Below are 23,453 nucleotides of genomic sequence, written 5' to 3' on the forward strand. Positions count from 1 at the left end.
ATTCGTCCAGAACCGGTTCTCTGACCAAAGTACCGTGCATAGGCTAGGGAACCGGAATTTTATTTCTATGCATAAAGCTGTTGAAATTCACTTTTTTTTTTTTTTGGAAAGTATAATGCATGTTATTATCTTAATGTTAAATAATTTTACCATTTCAGCAAGCCATGCCCTTTCATTTATTTGTGCTTACTGTGTCCCCAAAAGTGTACTTGCCGCATACTGTCCGCCATATTGGAATCATGATAAAATAAACTAGTATGAATGAATGCGGAAAGCGTCGGCACTGGAGCAAGCCGAAATAAACTTGAAATTTAAACTAAAAAGGTACAATACAATAAAAGAAACAATTAAACTTAAAACAAATTAAGTAATTTCTGTTCATTAGTATTGATCACATATCTTTGACCGTCAAATGCCGAGGTGTTACAAACCAGTATTTAAAGAGAAGTTTTAATAGTAATTAAATTAGTTTGTACATCTAGTTTGTACACAAATACAAATCATTATTTTATATCTAAATAATTTAAACGTAGTACATGTTTAAAGCAAATGTTTTCACGCATTCATTCATACTAGTTTATATCATTCAAATATGGCGGATACGGTATGCAGCGAGTATACTTCTGTCCTGAAGACAGTAAACGCAGATAAAAGCAAGGGCATGGTAAAATTAATTAAGATAATAATATGCATGACACTTACCAAGAAACAAAGTGGATTTTGGCAGCTTTATGCATAGAAATAAAATTCCGGTTCTCTAGCCTATGCACGGTATTTTGATTAGAGAACCGGTTCCGGATGAATAAATTCGCTGTCTAGGGAACCGATTCCGGTTCTCTAGCCACTGCCAAAATTAACAGTCAGGGGTGTAACTGTTTCAAGTTATCGCAGTTTATAACCCATTTGAGTTATTGGTTAAACTTTCATAACTTGTCTCAGTTATCATGAAATATTACAAAGCCCTCCTGTGCCAATTCCTCATTTTGAATGAGACTAATGCAATTATATCTTGCATCTTTGAGCTTTTATCTTTCCAGCTGTGCAGTAGAATTTTTTACACAAGGCTGATAAAGTCTTACGCAAAAGCTTTAAAGCTATAAAACTCTTAATATCTCATTATTATCCCATTATGCTTATCAGGTCATGCTCAGACTAAAAGAGAATTTGTTTAACCTCAGTTTGCTACTAATTTCACTTTAAAGGTCACTTTGTGAGAACAGCAAAAAGACTTTTTTTGAATAACTTACCTGAGTTAACTATATTTTATAACTAATACAGGTTACAGAATACTTGAAAAAGTAACTGAAATAGGTTACATAACTTAAAACAGTTACACCCCAGACTGATTAATGTAGCCTTACTTATTGGCTTATCGGGATGACTTATTTTATGATCTAATATTTTAATTTTTATAGTTGTCATCCCTCTAAAGAGACAGCGACGGAGACAGTGACAGTCAAAAGTTATCACGCTGTCCCGAAACATCCTATTTATTTGGACTAAAATTAAAGGACACCTAGCGACTAGCCTAACTCGTTCGCCTTACTGGGATGGCTTATTTTATGAACTGATATAATTTCATACTTGCCTTCCCTCTAACCCATACCCGTATAGATCTGCTTTTAGTTTATACATACATGTAATTTATTTTAGGTCGATTGTGATGAAGCAAGTTCTACAACTTATGTTAATCACTCTCGACACCTCATTCCTGATGAAATCCATCGCCACGAGGGTATGAGAGAGGAGAAGCCAGTTTCTCTTTTAATGCTGAGCGTCAAGGGAGCAACTGGTACCATTTTTCTTGTCTTTGGTATGACGCGGCTGGGGATCGAACTCACGACCTTCCGCACTCGAAGCGGATGCTCTACCACAAGGCAATATTTCAGAAACAAAACACAAAATATGAATTCAAAAAAGGTCAGCGGGCTAATTGTCAACATCAATTCGTTATCAAAGATGTAACCGTAACAACTTAATACAAAAATATACATTGAACATTTACCAGTAAACGTTTCCAAGGAATTTCATTGGGGATTCCCTAATAGAAATATGCAGAATAAACTTGGACGTGATGGGACAGCGATAGTGAAAAGTTAGCACGCTGTTCACATCTTATTTTTTATTTTTTGGACTAAATGGACACCATTTTTATCTTGACTATACAATGTATATGGAGAGCAGTCCTACTCGCCCCGGCGTGGGAGTCCTTGTGCGTACACAACTACACACCTTGGTTCAAGTTTTGATGCACTTTTTAGCTCGACTATTCATAGAATAGTGAGCTATTGCACTCGCCCATGCGTCGGCGTCCGCGTCCGCGTCCGCGTCCCGATTTTGGTTAAGGTTTTGTATGTAAGCTGGTATCTCAGTAACCACTTGTGGGAATGGATTGAAACTTCACACACTTATTCACTGTGATGAACTGATCTACATTGCACAGGTTCCATAACTCTATTTTGCTTTTTTACAAAATGATGCCCCTTTTTCGACTTAGAAATTTTTGGTTAAGGTTTTGTATGTAAGCTGGTATCTCAGTACTTACTAATGGGAATGGATTGAAACTTCACATACTTGTTCACTATCATGATCTGACATGCATTAAGCAAGTCCCATAACTCTACTCTCTTTTTTTTCAAAATTATGCCCCTTTTTCGACTTAGCAGTTTTTGGTTAAATTTTTGTATGTAATCTGATATCTCAGTATCCACTAATTGGAATGGATTGAAACTTCACACACTTGTTCACTGTCATGATCTAACATGCACTGTGAAGGTCCCATAACTCTACTTGGCATTTTTACAAAATTATGCCCCTTTGACTTAGCAGTTTTTTGTTAAGTTTTTGTATGTAAGCTGGTATCTCAGTATCCACAAATTGGAAAGGATTGAAACTTCACACACTTGTTCACTGTCATGATATGACATGCAGTACAGAGGTTCAATACCTCTACTTTGCATTTTACAAAATTATGCCCCTTTTTCAACTTTTGTATTCATTCAATTGACAAGGCTGTTGAATAGTCGAGCGTTGCTGTCCTCCGACAGTTCTTGTTCTAATATCTCTTTATCTCTTTAATAACCTGATGGATTTGCTTCAAACTTAGAATTATTCCTCATCCTGGCATATGGACCATAACTCTTACACCAATATTTTATGAATTGTCTCCCCTTTTAACTTAGAATTTCAGGTTAAAGTTTTGGTTCAGTTTCAGTCTATCTCAGTTGTTACTAAATGGATTTGATTCAAACTTAACATAGTTGTTCTACATCATCACCCACATCATATGACACAAGGTTGATTACTCTGGCACAAATTTTTCATGATCGAATTACATTGTTGTATGCAGCCACCCTTTTTACTAAGAACTTTGAATAATTAATAATGATAATATGATCATGCATTTTCAGTATATCTCTGTTATTATGGAAGGGATTTGATTCAAACTTTAACCAGTTGTACGACATAATCACTCACATCATATGACACTAGGACTCACTTTTCTATCTGAAATAACCTATATGTACCTCGCAGGGGTCATACTGTCAGTCGCCACCAGTGTGAGAAAAAATTAAATTTGGCTCTAAAAAACTAGAGTGCCTGTGAAAGTTGTCAGATGCCAGATTTGTTTGAAATAATATTTGACCTTTGTCTAGTTTACTTTACAGTTTACCTAGTGCATGTGACAGTTATTTGGTGCGAAAAAATTTATAAGCAGTCTGAAAAAAATCTGGCTCCTACTTGTAATTTATTACCAAAGGATTTCAGTTATCGAGGCTGTTTACTTTGTCATGAGCAAGCAAGATACAGCTAAATCCTGAACTGTAATGTTTTGTGAGCCCCAGAATTTTAGGGGAGGAGCACTTAGAGTTGCCCTTGCCCGTCCGCCTGTCTGTTCATCCATCTACATGTATATTTATGTCATGCATGTTTCAAAAGTATTTGACCCAGAGTCATCTAACCTGGCAGAATTGTTATTCAGCATGTGAAGTTGTGCATCTGGTGTTTAGTTGGGATTTTACGCAGCCAGACCAGAACTATGGCCCTTGACTTGATAAAAACATATGCATACAGTGACAGGGATTGGGGGCACCAGACTGTTCTATGAACACAATATCTAGCTTAATTCTTTGTTATTTCAGATTTTGGTTTGGAATAAGCGACACAGTAACAATGCCCCAAGAGTTCCAGGTACTGCAGTGTTACAGTTGCCAGACTTTCCAGGTACATCAAGTGAAGAAAGCGACAAAATGGACTTGTAAGATGTGTGGTGAAAAACAGTCATTGAAAAAGGTATCTCATTAAAAAAAAATGGAAATTCAAAAGCCAAACACGACATGATACAAATAATCTTCTTATTCTGTTTTGGTGTTTGCACAAAATAGATAAATTATGCATATTCAGTTTTGACAAGAGTTTAACATACTAGGTGGACCAGTGGTCTAGTGGTAACGTGCTTAACTGTCAATCCAGAGGTACGTCTAGGCACTGCAAATATCTGAGGTGCTGTTAAGTGTCTCCTGACTGAGGCTTGTACTGGTTCTTCCAAGGAAGACAGATTAGCATTTATCGGTGCTGTATACCGGGCACATTAAAGAACCAGACTGTTTATTTACAAAAGGCTAGGCTAAGTTAGCTGGGCAGGACCTGCATCTATAAACGATTTCTCACTATCTGTTCTAGGGGCTTCATCCCACTCTGTCCCTCTGGTCAGATTGCTACGTGTCTGTACTAGCAGAGGATAAATTTCATGCCCATTAAGCTGCGTTTGCTGTATATGTATAAGGGCCTTTGAACGTGTTGAACACGAAAACGAAAAGATCGCTACATAAATCTTGAACGATATTGCTATAACTTTTGCATGCTTTGAATTTTTGGAATGATTCCCCTTCCCAAAAATTACAAATATTTCCACATGTATCCCAAATAACTACTTCTATTTAACATGTTTAATGCTTTTCAGTGAAATACCGAAAAATATCAGTAAAATAAAATTGGTATTTTCGTTGTTTCAAAGCAGTTACTTTTTACTGGTAGAGAGCTGTGTACATTTAATGTGAATGAAAGAATATGATTCATAAATAATTAGAAATTCTTTGTAAAAAATACTTTGATAAATATGAAGAATAAATATATACACTCCATCATATTCAAATGTGAAAGAACCTGGAAATTTCTTAGGACTGTTTTTCAGCATAGTTTAATAATCATGACGTCAAAACATTGTGACGTCACGTTGTGGTACAACACACTTGCAGTTGTGCAGATGAAAATGGTATAATTTAGTTAAAACTATCTAAAATATATAAAAGCTAAAAAAAGAAAGTTTTTATTTGTGTTTCACTGTGCAAGATATTGTATCGCTGCACATGAAAATATTTCACATAGTGTTTACTCAATGAAATGTATACATTTTGATCTTTAATACTAATATCGGTTAGATCTATATATGAGCCATGCCATGAGAAAACCAACATATTGGTTTTGCGACCAGCATGGATCCTGACCAGACTGCGCGGATGCTGGTCTGGATCCATGCTGGTCGCAAACCCACTATGTTGGTTTTCTCATGGCACGGCTCATATCATAATAGTGTTAAATAGCCACTTTGAAAATTAGTGAAAATCAAACCGTCACAGATACCAACCAATCTGCAGTAGTTTAATTGAAAGGCTGTGATTTGTGAGTTTTGTTTTCACCTCTGTTTCAGGTGTTTGGTCGAGGGTCAGGTGCTGAATGTAGACAGCATGTTCAGAGATTGAATACCTTGAGAGCTGAATTGGACTATCAGTCCTCTAGTACATCTATACAGTCGTATGTTAAAACTGATTTGCAGTCTGAAGACGAAGATTGCATCTATGGAAATGGCCAGAATTATTCAGCATATGATCAGTGTCCAGATGTGAAACAGCACAATAAGGTTTACATTTATTTTACAGTTTTCTAATAACATAGAGAGTTGACGCACAGTAGGTCCCTTGTTGCAGTAGGTTATGAACCTTTTGTATTCCAGCTAGTTGAAATCCTACACCCAAAGTGAGGCTTCAAGTCTACAGTAGTAAAGGTTGGTGATTCAAAATCAGCATCCGTTATCAGTCTGCCACAAGATCTTCTTTTAAAAAAGCAAATGTGAGGAAGCCATCCAGCTGGCTTACGGAAGGTCGGTGGTTTTACCCAGGTGCCCTCTCGTGATGAAATAATGCACGGAGGGGCACCTGGGGTCTTCCTCCACCATTAAAAGCAGGAAAGTCGCCATAATGACCTATCATGTGTCGGTGCGACGTTAAATCCAACAACCAAAAAAAAAAAAAAAAAGCAAAAGTTAATTAGTATAAGCCGTCTTATCTGAATGTAAATGTTACATATTGTCATATGACAAGTAATAATAAAGACTTACTAATGCTTAAGATTTTAGTTAAAAAAAACTGTTCAAAAGTTAGATTAGAAACATGATATATTCTAGCTTAATTGATGTGGACTGATGGTGGCAGAAAGTTTGTAGCTAATTAATTTTGGGCCGGTGGATGGACTTGTTTAACCAAATCCAGTGATGGTTTTGAAATTTGCACATATATTTTCACATTATTTAAGATCTTATATTAATAATGGTTTTGATATTTGACTTGCTTTTATGTTACGGTCAATAATGGAGGCAGTTTATATTGTCCTTCATTTAAATATTTGTAGTGGGAAATTTTCCCATCTTATTCTCATTCCCCTGACTGCTCAGTTGTGAAGGGAGAGGACAGATCTGAAGAAATGGTGTCTGAAGCCATTTTGTCCTCCATTTCTGATTTATCTGGAGGAGTAGGCAGTTATTTGTGAAATACATGTACAAAATCCAGGAATGCTGTTTTATAAATAAAAGACTGTGGAAAAACAGAGCGAAACCACAGACAAACTTATTCTTGAAGTCTATTTCTGGTCAGTTACTGAAAAAGAATTACTTTTGATTCCCATATTCAGTTATAGGTGTTTTGCTCAGTAGCATTATTAAACATCCATTTTATGATGGTATTTTCTATATAATCGTGGATTTTATTCCTTTTAATACGCCCATCTCTGAAAGAGCAGGGTGTGTTATATGAACATCCTAGGCGGGTGGGCAGGCGGCATCCAAAGCATGTCTGCTCTCTAATAGTTTCATCGGATCTTCACCAAACTTGCTGACAATGTTTTAGGGTATAATGTCTCGGCCAAGTTTGATAACCAGCCAGATTGTTCCAGGCACTCTTGAATTATGGCCCTTGAATTACTAGAAAAACAGCAAATTTAGTCTTGTCTGCTCTCTAAGTTAAACAGTTTTTATCAGATCTTCACCAAATTTGCTGACAATGTTTGTTGGCAATATATTTTGGCCAAGTTTGTTAACTAGCTGAATTGCCCCAGGCATTCTTGGATTATAGTCTTTGGATTACTTGAAAAACAGTTACTTTAGCTATTCTGCTTTTTAAGTCAAACATTTTTCACCCAATCTTCCCAAACTTGCTGACAATGTTTGTGGTCATAATATCTTGGCACTCTTGTTTAACATCAAACATCATTCATATTGCAATTTTGACTACAATTGCACCATATATGGACTGAATGGGAAGTTTTTACTTAGGTATGTAAATGTTGCTGATTTATAAAACCTTGTCTTATGACTTTCGTAAAATATTTTCTTTTGAAAATTGTAGGAGACAAAATGGAACATGTTTGTCGAGAGAACACACAGTGATCTTTCTTACGATGATGAAGATGACAGCAATGATAGATATACCACAGATGCTCAGAAATTCAAGCACGGAAGAAAAAGAAAAAGGTGAGCAGAGTTTGTAAAATGAAAAATTGGTTGTTCCACATTTTAGTATTAAATTGCTGTTCTTGTCATATTTCAGGGGTGTTTTAACAGGAAAGAAAACGTTTGTTAACAGAGAGATTCTCTCGATCACATGCTGTTAAAACACCTTTTTAGCTCGACTATTCATAGAATAGTAGAGCTATTGGACTCGCCCATGCTTCGGCATCCGCGTCGGCGTCCACGTCTGCATCCCGATTTGGTTAAGTTTTTAGCTCACCTGTCACAAGGTGACAAGGTGAGCTATTGTGGCCGCTTGATGTCTGTCGTGCGCCGTCCATCGTGCGTCAACAATTTCTAAAAAAAATCTTCTTCTTGAAAACCACTGGGCAGAATTACACCAAACTTAACAGGAATGATCCTTGGGTGGCCCCCTTTCAAAATTATTCAAAGAATTGAATTCCATGCAGAACTCTGGTTGCCATGGCAACCAAAAGGAAAAACTTTAAAAATTTTCTCCTAAAAAACCAGAAGCCTAGAGCTTAGATATTTGGTGTGAAGCATTGCCTAGTGGACCTCTACCAATTTTGTTCAAGTCATGACCCCGGGGTCACTTGATTTTACATAGGAAAATCTTCAAAAATCTTCTCCTCAAAAACCAGAAGCCCTAGAGCTTAGATATTTGGTGTGAAGCATTGCGTAATGGACCTCTACCAAGTTTGTTCAAATCATGACCCCAGGGTCAAAATTGACCCCGCCCCAGGGGTCACTTGATTTTACATAGGAAAATCTTCAAAAAATTTCTAAAAAAAAACCAGAAGGCCTAGAGCTTAGATACTTGACATGTAGCATTGCCTAGTGGACCTCTACAAAATTTGTTCAAATCATGACCCCCCCCAGCCCCCCTCGGTCAAAATTGACCCCGCCCCAGGGTCACTTGATTTTACATAGGAAAATCTTCAAAATTTTTCTAAAAAAAACCCAGAAGGCCTAGAGCTTAGATATTTGACATGTAGCATAGCGTAGTGGACCTCTACAAAATTTGTTCAAATCATACCCCCGGGGTCAAGATTGACCCCGCCCCAGGGGTCACTTGATTTTACATATGAAAATCTTCAAAAAATTTCTAAAAATAAACCAGAAGGCCTAGATCTTAGATATTTAACATGTAGCATTGCCTTGTAGACTTCTACAAAATTTATTCAAATCATGACCCCCAGGGTCAAATTGACCCCGCCCCATGGGGTTACTTGATTGAAGATAGAAAAATCTTCCAAATTTTCTAAAAATAAACCAGAAGGCCTAGATCTTAGATATTTGACATGTAGCATTGCCTAGTGGACCTCTACAAAATTTGTTCAAATCTTGTTAAAATGTATATGCCTATGTGCTCTATGTGAAAACTTGATCAAATCATTTTGAGCAATGGTACTCAGGTGAGCGATACAGGGCCATCATGGCCCTCTTGTTGTATGTAAGCTGGTATCTCAGCAACCACTTGTGGGAATGGATTGAAACTTCACACACTAATTCACTGTGATCAACTGACTTATATTGCGCAGGTTCCATAACTCTATTTTGCTTTTTTACAAAATTATGCCCCTTTTTCGACTTAGAATTTTTTTTGGTTAAGGTTTTGTATGTAAGCTAGTGCACCTGTCAATATTTTGCCCGTCCGGGGGGTGGGGGCTGACCCAGGGGAATTTGACATTTAAAATATTTTGTTGTCTAAATCCCCACCCTAGAGACAACCTTTTTTGTCTAAATCCCACACTAGAGCCTGGTTGGTACATCAAATGTTTGTCAAATTCCCGCCTGTCGGGAATGGTCTTCTGTCTAAAGTCCCGTGTATGCCCGCCGCTCCCCTGGGCGGGCAAAATATTGACAGGTGCATGGTATCTCAGTACTCACTAATTGGAATGGATTGAAACTTCACACAATTGTTCACTGTCATGATCTGACATGCACAAAGAAGGTCCCATTACTCTATTTACTTTTTAGCTCACCTGTCACAAAGTGAGCTTTTGTGGTCGCGCGGTGTCTGTCGTCCGTTCGTGCGTCAGTGCATCCGTCCGTAAACTTTTGCTTGTGACCACTCTAGAGGTCACATTTTTCATGGGATTTTTATGAAAGTTGGTCAGAATGTTCATCTTGATGATATCTAGGTGAAGTTCGAAACTGGGTCACGTGCCATCAAAAACTAGGTCAGTAGGTCTAAAAATAGAAAAACCTTGTGACCTCTCTAGAGGCCATATATTTCACAAGATCTTCATGAAAATTGGTCAGAATGTTCACCTTGATGATATCTAGGTCAAGTTTGAAACTGGGTCACGTGCCGTCAAAAACTAGGTCAGTAGGTCAAATAATAGAAAAACCTTGTGACCTCTCTAGAGGCCATATTTTTTATGGGATCTGTATGAAAGTTGGTCTGAATGTTCATCTTGATGATATCTAGGTCAAGTTCGAAAGTGGGTCACGTGCCATCAAAAACTAGGTCAGTAGGTCAAATAATAGAAAAACCTTGTGACCTCTCTAGAGGCCGTATTTTTCATGGGATCTGTATGAAAATTGGTCTGAATGTTCATCTTGATGATATCTAGGTCAAGTTTGAAACTGGATCAACTGCGGTCAAAAACTAGGTCAGTAGGTCTAAAAATAGAAAAACCTTGTGACCTCTCTAGAGGCCATACTTGTGAATGGATCTCCATAAAAATTGGTCAGAATGTTCACCTTGATGATATCTAGGCCAAATTTGAAACTGGGTCACGTGCCTTCAAAAACTAGGTCAGTAGGTCAAATAATAAAAAAAACCTTGTGACCTCTCTAGAGGCCATACTTTTCATGAGATCTGTATGAAAGTTGGTCTGAATGTTCATCTTGATGATATCTAGATCAAGTTTGAAACTAGGTCAACTGCGTTCAAAAACTAGGTCAGTAGGTCTAAAATTATTAAAATCTTTTGACCTCTCTAGAGGCCATATTTTTCAATGGATCTTCATGAAAATTGATCTGAGTGTTCACCTTGATGATATCTAGGTCAAGTTTGAAACTGGGTCACATGCCATCAAAAACTAGGCCAGTAGGTTTAAAAATAGAAAAACCTTGTGACCTCTCTAGAGGCCATATTTTTCATGAGATCTTCATGAAAATTAGTGAAAATGTTCACCTTGATGATATCTAGGTAAAGTTCAAAACAGGGTCACGTACCTTCGAAAACTAAGTCAATAGGTCAAATAATAGAAAAACCTTACGACCTCTCTAGAGACCATATTTTTCAATGGATCTTCATGAAAATTGGTCAGAATTTTTATCTTGATAATATCTAGGTCAAGTTCAAAACTGGGTCACATGAGCTCAAAAACTAGGTCACTATGTCAAATAATAGTTAAAACGACGTCATACTCAAAACTGGGTCATGTGGGAAGAAATGAGCGATTCAGGATCATCATGGTCCTCTTGTTTACAAAATTATACCCCTTTTTCGACTTAAAATTTTTTGGTTGAGGTTTTGTATGTACTAATGATAATAATAATGATATAATATTAATGATAATAAAATCTTTATTTAATGAAGGTAACATACATTTAAAGTTTACATAACATGAAAATGAACATAAACTTATTTTCAGTATGGCTTTCAGTTAACAACAACAACAATACACATGACTGTATATTATCATTTACGATTTCACAGAATCGTATTAAAAATGTATCAGTGATCAATGTATTAGATGAAAGCTTCCCATTTATCAGTCTGAGTGACACTCAACAAATTATATTATACGCTCCCTAGCACCGCACCAGCCGAAGCGGAATTCTATTTATTATTACTTAGATATTGAATGGATTCCATTTTCTCACTTATCGGACAGAAAAATCTCTATTTTTAGAAATGCTGGAAAATCTTATCTCACATGGGTTATCCCACACTCCTGTGACGGACTACTTCATGCACTGAATATACGTATCATTTATGTAAAATAATTAAAAATCAGGTACCTTTATCTTTTCTCTCCGTTCCTTATAGAGTATTTCTCGATTCAAAATTCATTACTTTACGCTACAAACGATAAAACTAATTAAGCGGAACTTTGTTATTGTGCGTCACTAAAATGTTACGACGTCACTTCTGCTTACGGACGTCAATTTCCCGCGTTTTAAATAGTTTCATATTTTCATGCTTGTTTTTATTGTTTCTGTTGTGGTAAGTGAGAAATGGAATCCATCATTGGTGTTCGGTGAAGATCGGAAATCCCAACCCTCGGGCACACCGCTCAAGTCTTAAACTCGGCACAGCCTCGTTTAAGACTTGAGCGGTGCGCCCTCAGGTTGCGATTTTCTGATCTTAACCGAAGACCAATGACAGATTCTCTATATCCCAAAGGACCGCAAAATATAACAACACTGAATCCAAAATAAAATATAACATTATATATATAATATATCAACCAGTGTTATGGCCCTTTATTAATTTCACTATAAAGGGTATATTGAGAAATATTGTGAGTTCAACACCTCATATTCATACTCTTTGAGTTCAAAGTTGCACAGGTAAAGAATCTTGATATGTTATTGCGCATTTGTAGGGGCATCCATGTCTTATGGGTCTACACAAGTCTAGTTTGTCCTAAATATTGTTATGAAGTAAATTTTCCTAAGCATTTGCATTTGTATGAAGGCTTTAGATAAAATACAGTAAATTTGAATGTCAACTGTATGGGAGGTGAGGACTGAGTATAATATATTTATAGATACATTATCTTCCTGCGAGAAGTGAGAAATGGTGCCATTACACAAGACAGTGCTACTGGCAAAAAAGGTATATATGACAAGAGATAGAACAACAATTAAATCTTCTGATTTCAGAACATATCAAAAGAGATCAAGTGATTACAGTACAGAATATACTGAAGACACTATGAGAGGCACAAAGAGTAGGTATCAGAATGAAAACTGTCCAGAGAATAATTTCTCAAACTCTTCTCCAAGGAGGAAAGAATGGTACACATCTGAACTAAGTGAACCTTCTTCACAGGAGAGTACCGCTGGAACTTTTTCAGGAAGAATTCAAGTCCAGTCTTACTCATCAAGAAACCTTGATATTGAACAAAGTGGTGATGAAAATCATGAAATTAATACACGAATGAATACAAAATGGAGTATGTTCACTGAAACTGATACATCCTCCCAAGAAAGTAGTACTGTAAACTCACAAGGGCCAGCTGAGGATTTATATGATGCAAGGTGGTACGTTACATTTGAACCGGAAGAAGCTGAACATTTAGCAGAGCCACTATCAACCACTGCATCAAGACGAGTTAAAAATGATATTAACAGCACAAAATCTAATGGATGTTCTAAATGGACTGGTTTCATCACTTGTGAAGAAAATGTTGAACAGTCTGGGCAAAATAACACTTCTAAACAGACTGGTTTTATAAATTGTGAAAATGATACTGTCCATTCTGGACAAAACACTTTTAAGCAGACTGGTTTTGTGACTCGTGAAAATATTGTTGAACAGTCTGGAGGAAATAACACCTCAAAATGGACAGGTTTTCTTTCAGTTAAAGAAAATGTAAGCAGCTCTAGACAAAATCTGGGAAGCTTGGACATAGATGAGAAAGAAAATTTAAATTTTAAATTGACAGCATATGCGGGTGAAAGAAAAAATGAAGTTTTAAATGGTGAAAGCAAAAATAGATGTTCTCAAGTTTCTGAGCCTATGGCTTATAATAGAATGACACTAAAAAAGCAGAGTCAGTGCACAGAAGCCTTTAAGGACACACATGTACCTGGTAACACAGGCAGATTTGATAGAATCGAAAACGTGAACCCAGTATTTACTGTTGGTGATTTAGATGATGATGACTTTGAACTATAGGATTTTAATATTAACCTTTAGCCTGCTGGTGGCAAGTGATTTTACCTTTGCGACCAGTGCAGACCAAGACCAACCTACACATCCATGCAGTCTGATCATGGTCTGCACTGTTCACTATTCAGATAGTAAATTTTCAATGAACACCCATACAGATATTTAATGGTACTGTCCAAATTGAATGATAGACCGGTCCGGTCCATTTAAAAATTTGGCAAGGTAAAGGTGAAGGAGTTCAAAGTTTTATTTGTTCAGTTTATTTACTGATGTTCTACATAAATATTTAAATAAGCAAGAGTATCAAATTTCAATTAGATAAATCTTCTTTTTTTTCAACTGAGATGTGATCATTTACATTTATGAAAACTTTATGAGAACTGCGTGAAACGTGGAATATCATTCTGTTGTGATAACTAAGGAAATTCGTATCAATTTTAATGTAACACAGTTTACAACTATTAAATTGCTTTGAAAATTCCTTGATTTCTTCAGATCTAGTCTACAGCCAGTGACTTCATGTACACATACAACTGTTTATTATTCTTGAGCAACATTGATCCAAATTTATTAATGTTCTTTATATAAAATCAGACATTCTTTTCTTTTTGGATTTAACGTCGTACCGACACATGATAGGTCATATGGCGACTTTCCAGCTTTAATGATGGAGGAAGACCCCAGGTGCCCCTCCGTGCATTATTTCATTCACGAGCGGGCACCTTGGTAGAACCACGATCTTCCGTAAGCCAGCTGGATGGCTTCCTCACATGAAGAATTTAACGCTCGAACCCACATCGATGAGGGGCAAGTGATTTGAAGTCAGCGACCATAACCACTCAGCCACGGAGGCCCCATAAAATCAGACAGAGACTTACTATAATGTGATATTAGAGTATATCATGTTCTAGATACACAGTAGCTTTATATACTCAGTAGGAGGTCCCAGCATGGATTTCATATTTTGCTCCTTGATAAATACAGCTGATAGAACCAAAGGTTGATTTTCTTGTGAGGATATGGTACCACACCTGCTTTGTATAGACATAACTACAACATATACATTTTCAGGACTCTAAAAATGCAAATTATGTATTAAATGAAAGAAAGATGAAACGTTTTCCATTTATTTTGTATAAACTCTTATTTTGTATAAACTCTTGCACATAAAACATGGATATAGACATAAAAAACACATTTAACGCAATATCAAAACTGTATACACAAAAATGACATAAATGTCAATAAATGTAAATTTCCCAGTCAGTATTCAAATACTACATGTAGTTCATGAATGTACCAGGGTTAATTCAGTTAATGGTGTCCCTTTGTTTTTGAACAGGCTGTGTCTCGGCCTGCCGCTTTTCTTTCCACTGATAGAAGAGCTTCAGTTTTTCTCCCGAACAGTTCTTTGATTTCGGGCACCACTGATTCTATCAATTCAATAACAATTTCAACCAATACATCTGCTTGGGTAGTAATTAGTGGCATATTTCTATGTAACACTTCATCTTACCAGACTCTGTTCACTTTTCTGTAAATTTTCACCACCATTCCCATTTTAGTGCAACTTTCAATTTCCGACTTGGAACAGTTCCTGGAAAAATCTTAACACTAATTTTCCGAAAACATTTCCTTGGCTTTGATCAACCTGCCTGCTTAGTTTTCCATGATGATTTGATGAAAGACATTGTGTCTGAAATTATTTGTCTTCCACCTCTGATTCATGTGGGGAAGTTGGCAGTTACTTGCAGAGAACAGAAGCCAGGAACACTGGTAAGGTTAACTGCCTGTCATTACAAAACTAAATACTGTTGAAAAATGGTGTCTAAACTCACCCCCCCCACACCCTCCCAAAAAATGCAAATAATGCAGCGATCAAAGTTTTTTTGTTCAGTTCTTTACTGTGTTCATACTAATATTAATGCAAGAGTACAAATTCATTAGATACTTCTTCTTCAACTGAATGTGTCTTTCCCAATTTATAAAACTTTTGAACTGCGTTGAAACTTACATTCATTATTTGGATAACTAAGGAAATTCGTTCATTTTAGTACCTGTTCAACATTAATGCTTGAAATTCCTTGATTCTTCGATCTAGTCCACATATTCATGTACACATACTGTTTATTATTCTTGAGATCATTGATCCAAACTTTGCATTAATGTTCTTATATAAATCGACTTTTCCTTTTTGAACTCGTCCGATCCACATGATGAGTTCATTATGGCGCTTCTCAGCTTTAATGTTGGGATGATCCTGCCCTCGTAGCATTTTATTTAGGGACCTTGTAACCACGACTTCCTACACACTTGCTTCTCACATGAAGAATTTAGCTCAACTGCCATCATGATGGGGTCAAGTGATTGCACTGCACGCCATAACATCTCAGGACCGCTAAATCAGCAGCTTCATAATGGATTTGAGTATTATGTCTAATACACTTGCTTTATAACATAGAGTGTCCACATAGATTTCGTTTTCTTCTTGATAATCAGCTGATAGACCCAAATGGGTTTTTGTGAGATATGGCCCCTGATTGTATAGACTACTACAACATTACATTTTCGGACTCTATGCTTGTATAATAAAGAAGATTACACGTTTTCCATTTGATTTTGTATAACTCTAAATATATGAAAACTTTATGCACATAAAACATGGATTACATAAAACCTTTAACTGCAATATTCAAACTGTATCTCAAGACAATAATGCCCTAAATGAAAATTCAGTCGTATTCTACTCTGTGTCTCAAATTACAGCTTATTTCATTATGTGTCTTTGTTTTGAACCACTGTGCCCTGACCTTTTTTCACTATAGAGACGCTTCATTTTTTCCAACAGTTCCTATGTTATCGCCTCATCCATCTTCATTCATACTTTCCTACATCTGTTGGTAGTAATTGTGGCATTCTCCTATTAACCTTCATTACCACTCTGCAATCTTAAATTCCTACACACATTTATCTTTTATGCCTTTCAATTCGACTTGAAGTTCGAATCTTCACATTTCCAAAGTAAATTCCTTGGCTTGATCATACTGCTGCTTAGTTTGCATGCTAGGGAGCTTGGCTTACTTGCAGGCTCTGGTTTCTTTATGTGGGCGTATCTTTTCCTTGTTTACTAAAAAATGTTTTTATTTGTATACTTCCCTTTTATTCATAAATTGCTTACTTAGAGAACATTATTGTATTAAGAGGCTGGGGAAACAACTTGTTAGGTTCAACTGCCTGTACTTACCATATTTAAAGTTACTTTGACAATTTAACCCCCCTTAAACAAAACAATAATATGTCAGATCATTGATCTTGATTAATTTTTTGACCTTCTTGTCCTTTAAGTGCAAGTTTGACAGAGTTGTGGGTATATCGCATTTATGGCCCTCTGTTTAAAACCAAATTTGAATTTTTATTATTCATAGAGTCACTTGAATTGATGCTAAATGTTCAAAATACATCTTTTTATTCAAAAATTATGAAAGGGATTCAATCTGTTTGTTCATTTGTGAAGAGTCTATAGAATATTAAAAAAATTTCAAAACAAAAAAAAAATCAAAATATAAGTTTAATCCTAGTTTGTTTTATTTACCTGTATATCTTGTGTGTTAAGTTGTTTAACAAATTATGCAGAATTGGTCTTGAAATTATCTGTATGAAATCTGTTTTAGATCTGAATATATCTGATAAATCTTACATCTCATCTTGTCTTGCTTAACCCTTACCCTGCTAAGTTTCTATAATGAACTTGTCCATCTTTCAATATAGACAGGACCATTAACTGTTAAAGGGTTGCTTGACTGAACGGCGAACAGTTCAGATCATGATCAGACTGTTGGTCTGCACTGGTCGCAAAGGCAGAATCACTTGCCGCCAGCTGGCTAAAGGCAGTGTGGTTAAGGTCGCTGACTTCGGATCACTTGCCTTTCACAGATATGTGTTCGAATCCTTGCTTGAGGGTGTACAATTCTTAAGCGAAGAAGCCATCCAACTGGCTTAAGGATTGTCTATGGTTCTACCAAGGTGCTTGCCAGTGGCTGAAACAGTGCCTGAAACAGTGCCTAAATGGCTTAAGGGGAACATAGGGTTTCCTCCACCATCAAAGTCTGGACAAGCTGCCGTAAGACTTCATTGTGACCTTAAACCAACAAACAACAAGAAACTGATTTTGGTTTTGAACCTTCATTAATTTGAAATTTATAATACCATTTCAATCAAATTACGAAATTGTTATAAACACAACTTATGAATGACTGACTGAATGTCATACAAATGTGCTGTTTGTAGTTAAGGATTTGATCTCTACTGATCACAGCTTGACAAAATATCGCTAAAGAAAATTGATTTTATTGTCAACTCGTCTTCTTTGTAATTATTGACAGGTCTGTAATTTAAGTACTGGAAACTATCTTTACAGTTGTGAAGATTGAATTAGTTTTGTACTGCATTATGTTTTTTTCGGTATTAATTGAACTCTAATTTACAATCAAGAAGAATGGTTATTTTATAATTGAATGAAAAAAATATAATAGAGAAATGTATGTGAAATCTTTATTATAAAAGAATAATGGTACATTTATAATTATGTACTTAAAAAACTGTTTTATAATTGTCATTGTACACCCTCTGTAGGAGCACTTGCTGATGGGCTTTCCAGTTACAGATACTGTCACTTATATTGAGACAGTAGTACCATTATGTCTCCCCCACTTGTTTTTGCCCTGTTTGTCCGTCCTTCTGTCAATTACACTTCATTTCCGATCAATAACTAGAGAACCATTTGACCTAGAACCTTAAAACTCCATAGGGTGGTAGGGCTTATTGAGTAGACCACCCTTACTGGTTTTGGGGTCACTCAGTTAAAGGTCAAGGTCACAGGGCCCTGGACATGGAAAACCATTTCCGATCAATAACTTGAGAATCACTTGACCCAGAATATTGAAACTTAATGGGATGATTGTTCATGCAGAGTATTGACCCCTATTGATTTTGGGGTTACTCTGTTACAGGTCAAGGTCACTGGGGCCTGAACATGGATAACCATTTCCAGTCAATAACTTTAAAACCACTTGGCCCAGAATGTTGAAACTTCATTTGATGTTTGGACAAGTAGTGTAGATGACCCCAAATGATTTTGGGGTCACTTGATTAAAGGTCAAGGTCACAGGGGCCTAAACATGGAAAACCATTTCCGGTCAGTAACTTGAGTACCACTTGACCCAGAATGTTGAAACTTCATAGGATTATTGGACATGCAGATTAGATGACCCAAATTTGATTTTGGGGTTACTCTGTTAAAGGTCAAGGTCACAGCAGGCAGAAAATGGAAATCCAGTTCCGGTCAATAACTTGAGAACCATCAAACTTCATAGGATGATAGGACTTACAGAGTAGATGACCCCTATGTTTTTGGTGTCACTCCATCAAAGGTCAAGGTCACAGGGGGCTGAACATAAAAAAACTCTTTCCAGTCAATAACTTGAGAACCAGTTGACCTAGAATGTTGAAACTTAATAGGATGATTGGACTTGCAGAGTAGATGAACCCTTCTGATTTTGGGATAACCTAATCAAAAGTCAAGGTCACAGGGGCCTGAACATGGAAAACCATTTCCAATTCATAACTTGAAAACGCACTAGGCCCCAGAATATTGAAACTTAGTGCGATGATTGGACATACCAAGTAAATGAGCCCTATTACAGCCAGCTGTCAGCGTCTTTTTGATTTTCTCTCCTGTCTCCTATTGACTTCTTGCCTATACGACTATGCAATGGGGGAGACATGCGCTTTTCTACACAAGCATCTTCTAGTTTATATTTGAACTTACAGTTGTTGTCAGTTATTATGACAGGTGAATATCAGTTTTCTGTTCTTGCAGATCTGACCAGACCTTGTCATACCTTTTAAATAGTTCATGTTACTTTACTAATTTTGAAATAATATTGCATAATAAAAAATGAGCCGCACCATAAGAAAACCAACATGTGGCTTTGCGACCAGCATGGATCCAGACCAGCTTCCGCAGCCGCGCAGTCTGTTCAGGATCCATGCTGTTCGCTTTCAAAGCCTATTGCAATTAGAGAAACAGTTAGTGAACAGCATGGATCCTGACCAGACTGCACCGATGCGCAGGCTGGTCTGGATCCATGCTGGTCGCAAAGCCACTCATAATGTTGGTTTTCTCATGACACGGCTCAAATATTGTTTCAGTGTTTGTTAAATTAACAATTTTTGTTTAAGGAAACCATTGCATAAATTTAAATCAGATATTTATTTGTTTTTTTTTTTTTCATAAATTAAATCGAGTTTTTGAGTTTTACTACCGTCGTATAAAACTTTTAAATACGTACATGTTCCAAATTTATGCGAGCAGGATGGAAACAACGAGCTTCTACCAGCCTGGTCAGTTTGGTAGTGGTCCTCTGTTCTCCTGACCCAGGGGTTCATTTCTTTCAGATGTGAATGCTTTGCAAAGATTCATTTGTAACATAAGTATGAGCAGACTTTTATCTTTTGACACTAGCATTGTAACTTATTGAGGACAAGTTCATAAGGCCTTGATATATTGTTAACCAAAGGTCATTCCTGTTCCTAGTAAAGTACACCGAAAGTAGAAAATAAAGCATGTGGTCCACAATAACGGACATAGAACAAAATATTGTAAGATGTTACTTCAAAATTCCAGATTGTACAGTTGAGGACTTCTTGCGCGTTTTTTCGCTTTACATCTCAATATCCAGAACTCCCTTATATCAAAATAAGGAGCATATCTAGCATTTTATCATTTGGCAATTAACATTAGCTTTTTAACATTTAGGATTTGTCATTTAAAATTTGGCGATTAGCATGGCGCACCCGGCCTTCCATACAGATGCTCAGTTATATTTATGTTATGATTTACACTGTTTTCAACGCGTACTTTGCTTTTCTTAAAAGATGTGAGTCTTACGATTAATGGAATGTCATACGTCATGTTTACATTGATTTAACTTTTATACAGTTTTAATTCTTCCTAAACGAATTGATTTAAAGCTTTCTTTATATTTATTGAAAGTGAAGGATGATATTTCATGGTATGTAAGAACGTATACACTGAATAGGCAACCCATGAATTCGAGCGATGAATGATTGACATTCTGAAAGAAAAAAAAAATACGTGTCATTGATTGTAAGCTATTGATCTTGTTTGTTTATCACTCTTTGATGGACGGATCAATATGCTTTAAAATGTTTATGAAAAGTATTTAATTTTTACTTATTTAAATACATTGATGTAAACAAGCTCAATAGATATTGTGTACGGTAAATTAATTAGTCTGAATAGAATTGACGCACGTTATTAAAGGGTTAGATCTGATATTGAACGAATTTCTCGTGATAAGGATCAGCTTCTTTGTAAATCAGCTCAGCTCGCCCCGCTCGCATAGAAGCTGTAAGTTTGGAGAAAAAAGAAACAAGTAAATTCCTTGTGGGTAGACATGGTTTTGATCCCGATCCGACGAACGGGTAATTCTCGCTTGAATAATTTACTATCCGACGAACTGGGATAATCTCGCATAAAAAATCTTTCATGTCTGGGCAGTTAATTGCAATGAATGATACAGTATATAGTAGCGGTTTAAAAACGTGGATCATTCGGCCTCCGACAGCTCTTGTTTTAAAACAAGTTACAATTCTCTCACACTACCACATTGAGGACTATTGCAGTTCTTTGTTTCAATTGTTTATAAATAAAAAGTATTAAACTGTTTGAATTGCCAACTTAATGTTAAATAAAGTGATAGACAAAAAGGTCCATTGGTTTAATGGTATCTGCAGAGTGGCGGTTTATAAATTATTGTCTTTGTTGGTTAGTTGACAATCTGTTGGATGATCCTTTGGAAGCGTATACAGTCATACTATAGTAAGGCTTATCAGCTATAATTGTGGTGATAGAGCCCGGTCTCCAATCTGAACATCAGGTTTGACACACGGGTACAGGTATAGAACCATCAGCCTTCCGTAAGCTTGATAGATGGCTTCCGGGCATGATGACCTGAGCGCTGCTTCAATCTACAAGGATAGGATTTTCTTGGCATTGTCATTTTTGTGCACAGTTACTATGAAAATGTTGATCATCATCATCATTATAATCATCTTTATCAATGTTAGTGGAACTTGTGCCTGCCTCGGTTAGCCTAGTAGTAGAGCGCCCGCTTCGGGTATGGGAGGTCGTGGGTTTGATCCCTGGCCCCGTCATACCAAAGACGTAAAATGGTACTAGTAGCTTCCTCGCTTTGCGCTCAGCATCTAGAGGATAGTGTTAGGACTAGTCAGCCCGGCCCCAGTAAAATGTGACTTGATGGGTATTATGCCACGTGCCGTCTACGGCGTGATATTCCAGTGAGGCAGCACTATATAGTTGGGCATTGTGCTCACTGCTACAAGAAGACACCGTCGTTTATATGACTGAAAAAGACGTTAAACCCGAACACACACACATACACACTACATTTATCTCGTATCTTTTTTATAAGTACACTATATGATGTCAAAACAAAAACCCAGAAAAAGAATAAAATAGGTTTAAATCAAAATAACATATTACTCCAAGCCGACCTTGAAGCCGATTGAAGCGACGTTTTTACATAAATAATAATATCAACATTCGGACGTTTCAGGTTTTGCTATATCGGGTAGAATCCTTTAAAGTAATGTCTCATCACGAAAGTACTTCTTCAAAAGTCCGTTGAACTTTTTAAAGAAACATTTAAAAGAAACATGTTTAGAGAATAAATGTTGCTTACATTTTAAGTGATGTAAATAATAGAAATATAATCAGGAAACAAGTTATTTGTGCGCCGGAAATACAAACCGTTATATTTAAGTATGTGAACATCGAATGTTTGAACGAATTTGAAAAAAAAAATGAGTAAAAAGTTAAATTTTGTCTCACTCACCATCTGCGTTTTTCTGATCAAGTCTGTTGAAGGTAAGTCTACTACATAGAGATTACATTTTTAAATATATTTTCTATGTTTTAATTTATTTTCATCGTATAACCATTAGCAAAGCGTTTTCCCCAAGACGAAGTGAAAATTCAATCGACATAACTTCATTTAAGTATAGGTTATAGATCATTTATTGACCTTCTTATGAAATTAAGTTTGGCAGTAAGGAAGTGTAGCGAAGGGAAAACTAACTTAAATTTATTGGAAAGTCAATATTAAAGTGAAATATAACCTATTTCTGTCTGAATATTCGAACGTTTACGTTTAGTTTAGTGTGCGCCTTGTATTTGAGTGGTCTTGCAAAATCAAGTTTATCTTTTAAATACTGAAATGTGTCACATTTTAAGTCTTTTTGGTAGTGGACCCGTAAGAATAAACGACCAATTACGTAACTATTCTTCGTTATGTGATTTCGGTTTTACGGAAAGTCAACGTGCGCGCTCAGCTACATTTAGGTCCGAAGGAAGCCGAATAACGGCGTTACGTAATAATACGAAAACAGCCGAGAAAATACGGTTTGTTACTATTGTTTTATTGTTATAGTTTAAGCTTTTAAGTCATTTAAACTTTTACTATTTTTGCGTTTTAGGTCAAGGAAATAACATACCTATATGTACGGGACAAACCTTGGGAGAGCAGAACCCCGACCCTACAGGTGCCACAGCAGGGACTAATTCGGGTAACAAATATTATTATTGTAAATTAAAGAAAAAAATGTGTTTTTTATAGCTTAACAAACACTACATGACCGAAAAAAGTAGACCCATAATTTGGAAAATCTGACCGAAATACGCGATCGTAGCAG

General features: G+C 36.4%; 2 protein-coding genes across 3 annotated transcripts in view; both read left to right on the forward strand.

Annotated features, from left to right (window-relative positions):
• LOC123541554 (MRN complex-interacting protein-like) overlaps positions 1 to 14,798 on the forward strand; it is a 20,151-nt gene extending 5,353 nt beyond the window's left edge. For both annotated transcript variants that reach the window (XM_045327106.2, XM_045327107.2), the window contains exons 2-5: positions 4,143 to 4,293; positions 5,711 to 5,920; positions 7,680 to 7,804; positions 12,647 to 14,798. In XM_045327106.2, coding sequence (XP_045183041.2) covers positions 4,143 to 4,293; positions 5,711 to 5,920; positions 7,680 to 7,804; positions 12,647 to 13,664 — 1,504 coding nt within the window. In that variant the 3' untranslated portion in view covers positions 13,665 to 14,798. The remainder of the gene's footprint in view (positions 1 to 4,142; positions 4,294 to 5,710; positions 5,921 to 7,679; positions 7,805 to 12,646) is intronic.
• Positions 14,799 to 22,382: 7,584 nt separating this feature from the next.
• The window catches only part of LOC123540716 (uncharacterized), a 29,743-nt gene continuing 28,672 nt past the window's right edge, over positions 22,383 to 23,453 (forward strand). The window contains exons 1-2 of the mRNA XM_053526174.1: positions 22,383 to 22,629; positions 23,238 to 23,327. Of these exons, the coding sequence (XP_053382149.1) occupies positions 22,566 to 22,629; positions 23,238 to 23,327 (154 nt within the window). The 5' untranslated portion in view covers positions 22,383 to 22,565. The remainder of the gene's footprint in view (positions 22,630 to 23,237; positions 23,328 to 23,453) is intronic.

This window comes from Mercenaria mercenaria, chromosome 16 (assembly GCF_021730395.1).
Source record: "Mercenaria mercenaria strain notata chromosome 16, MADL_Memer_1, whole genome shotgun sequence".
In the NCBI taxonomy this organism is placed as follows: Eukaryota; Metazoa; Mollusca; class Bivalvia; order Venerida; family Veneridae; genus Mercenaria; species Mercenaria mercenaria.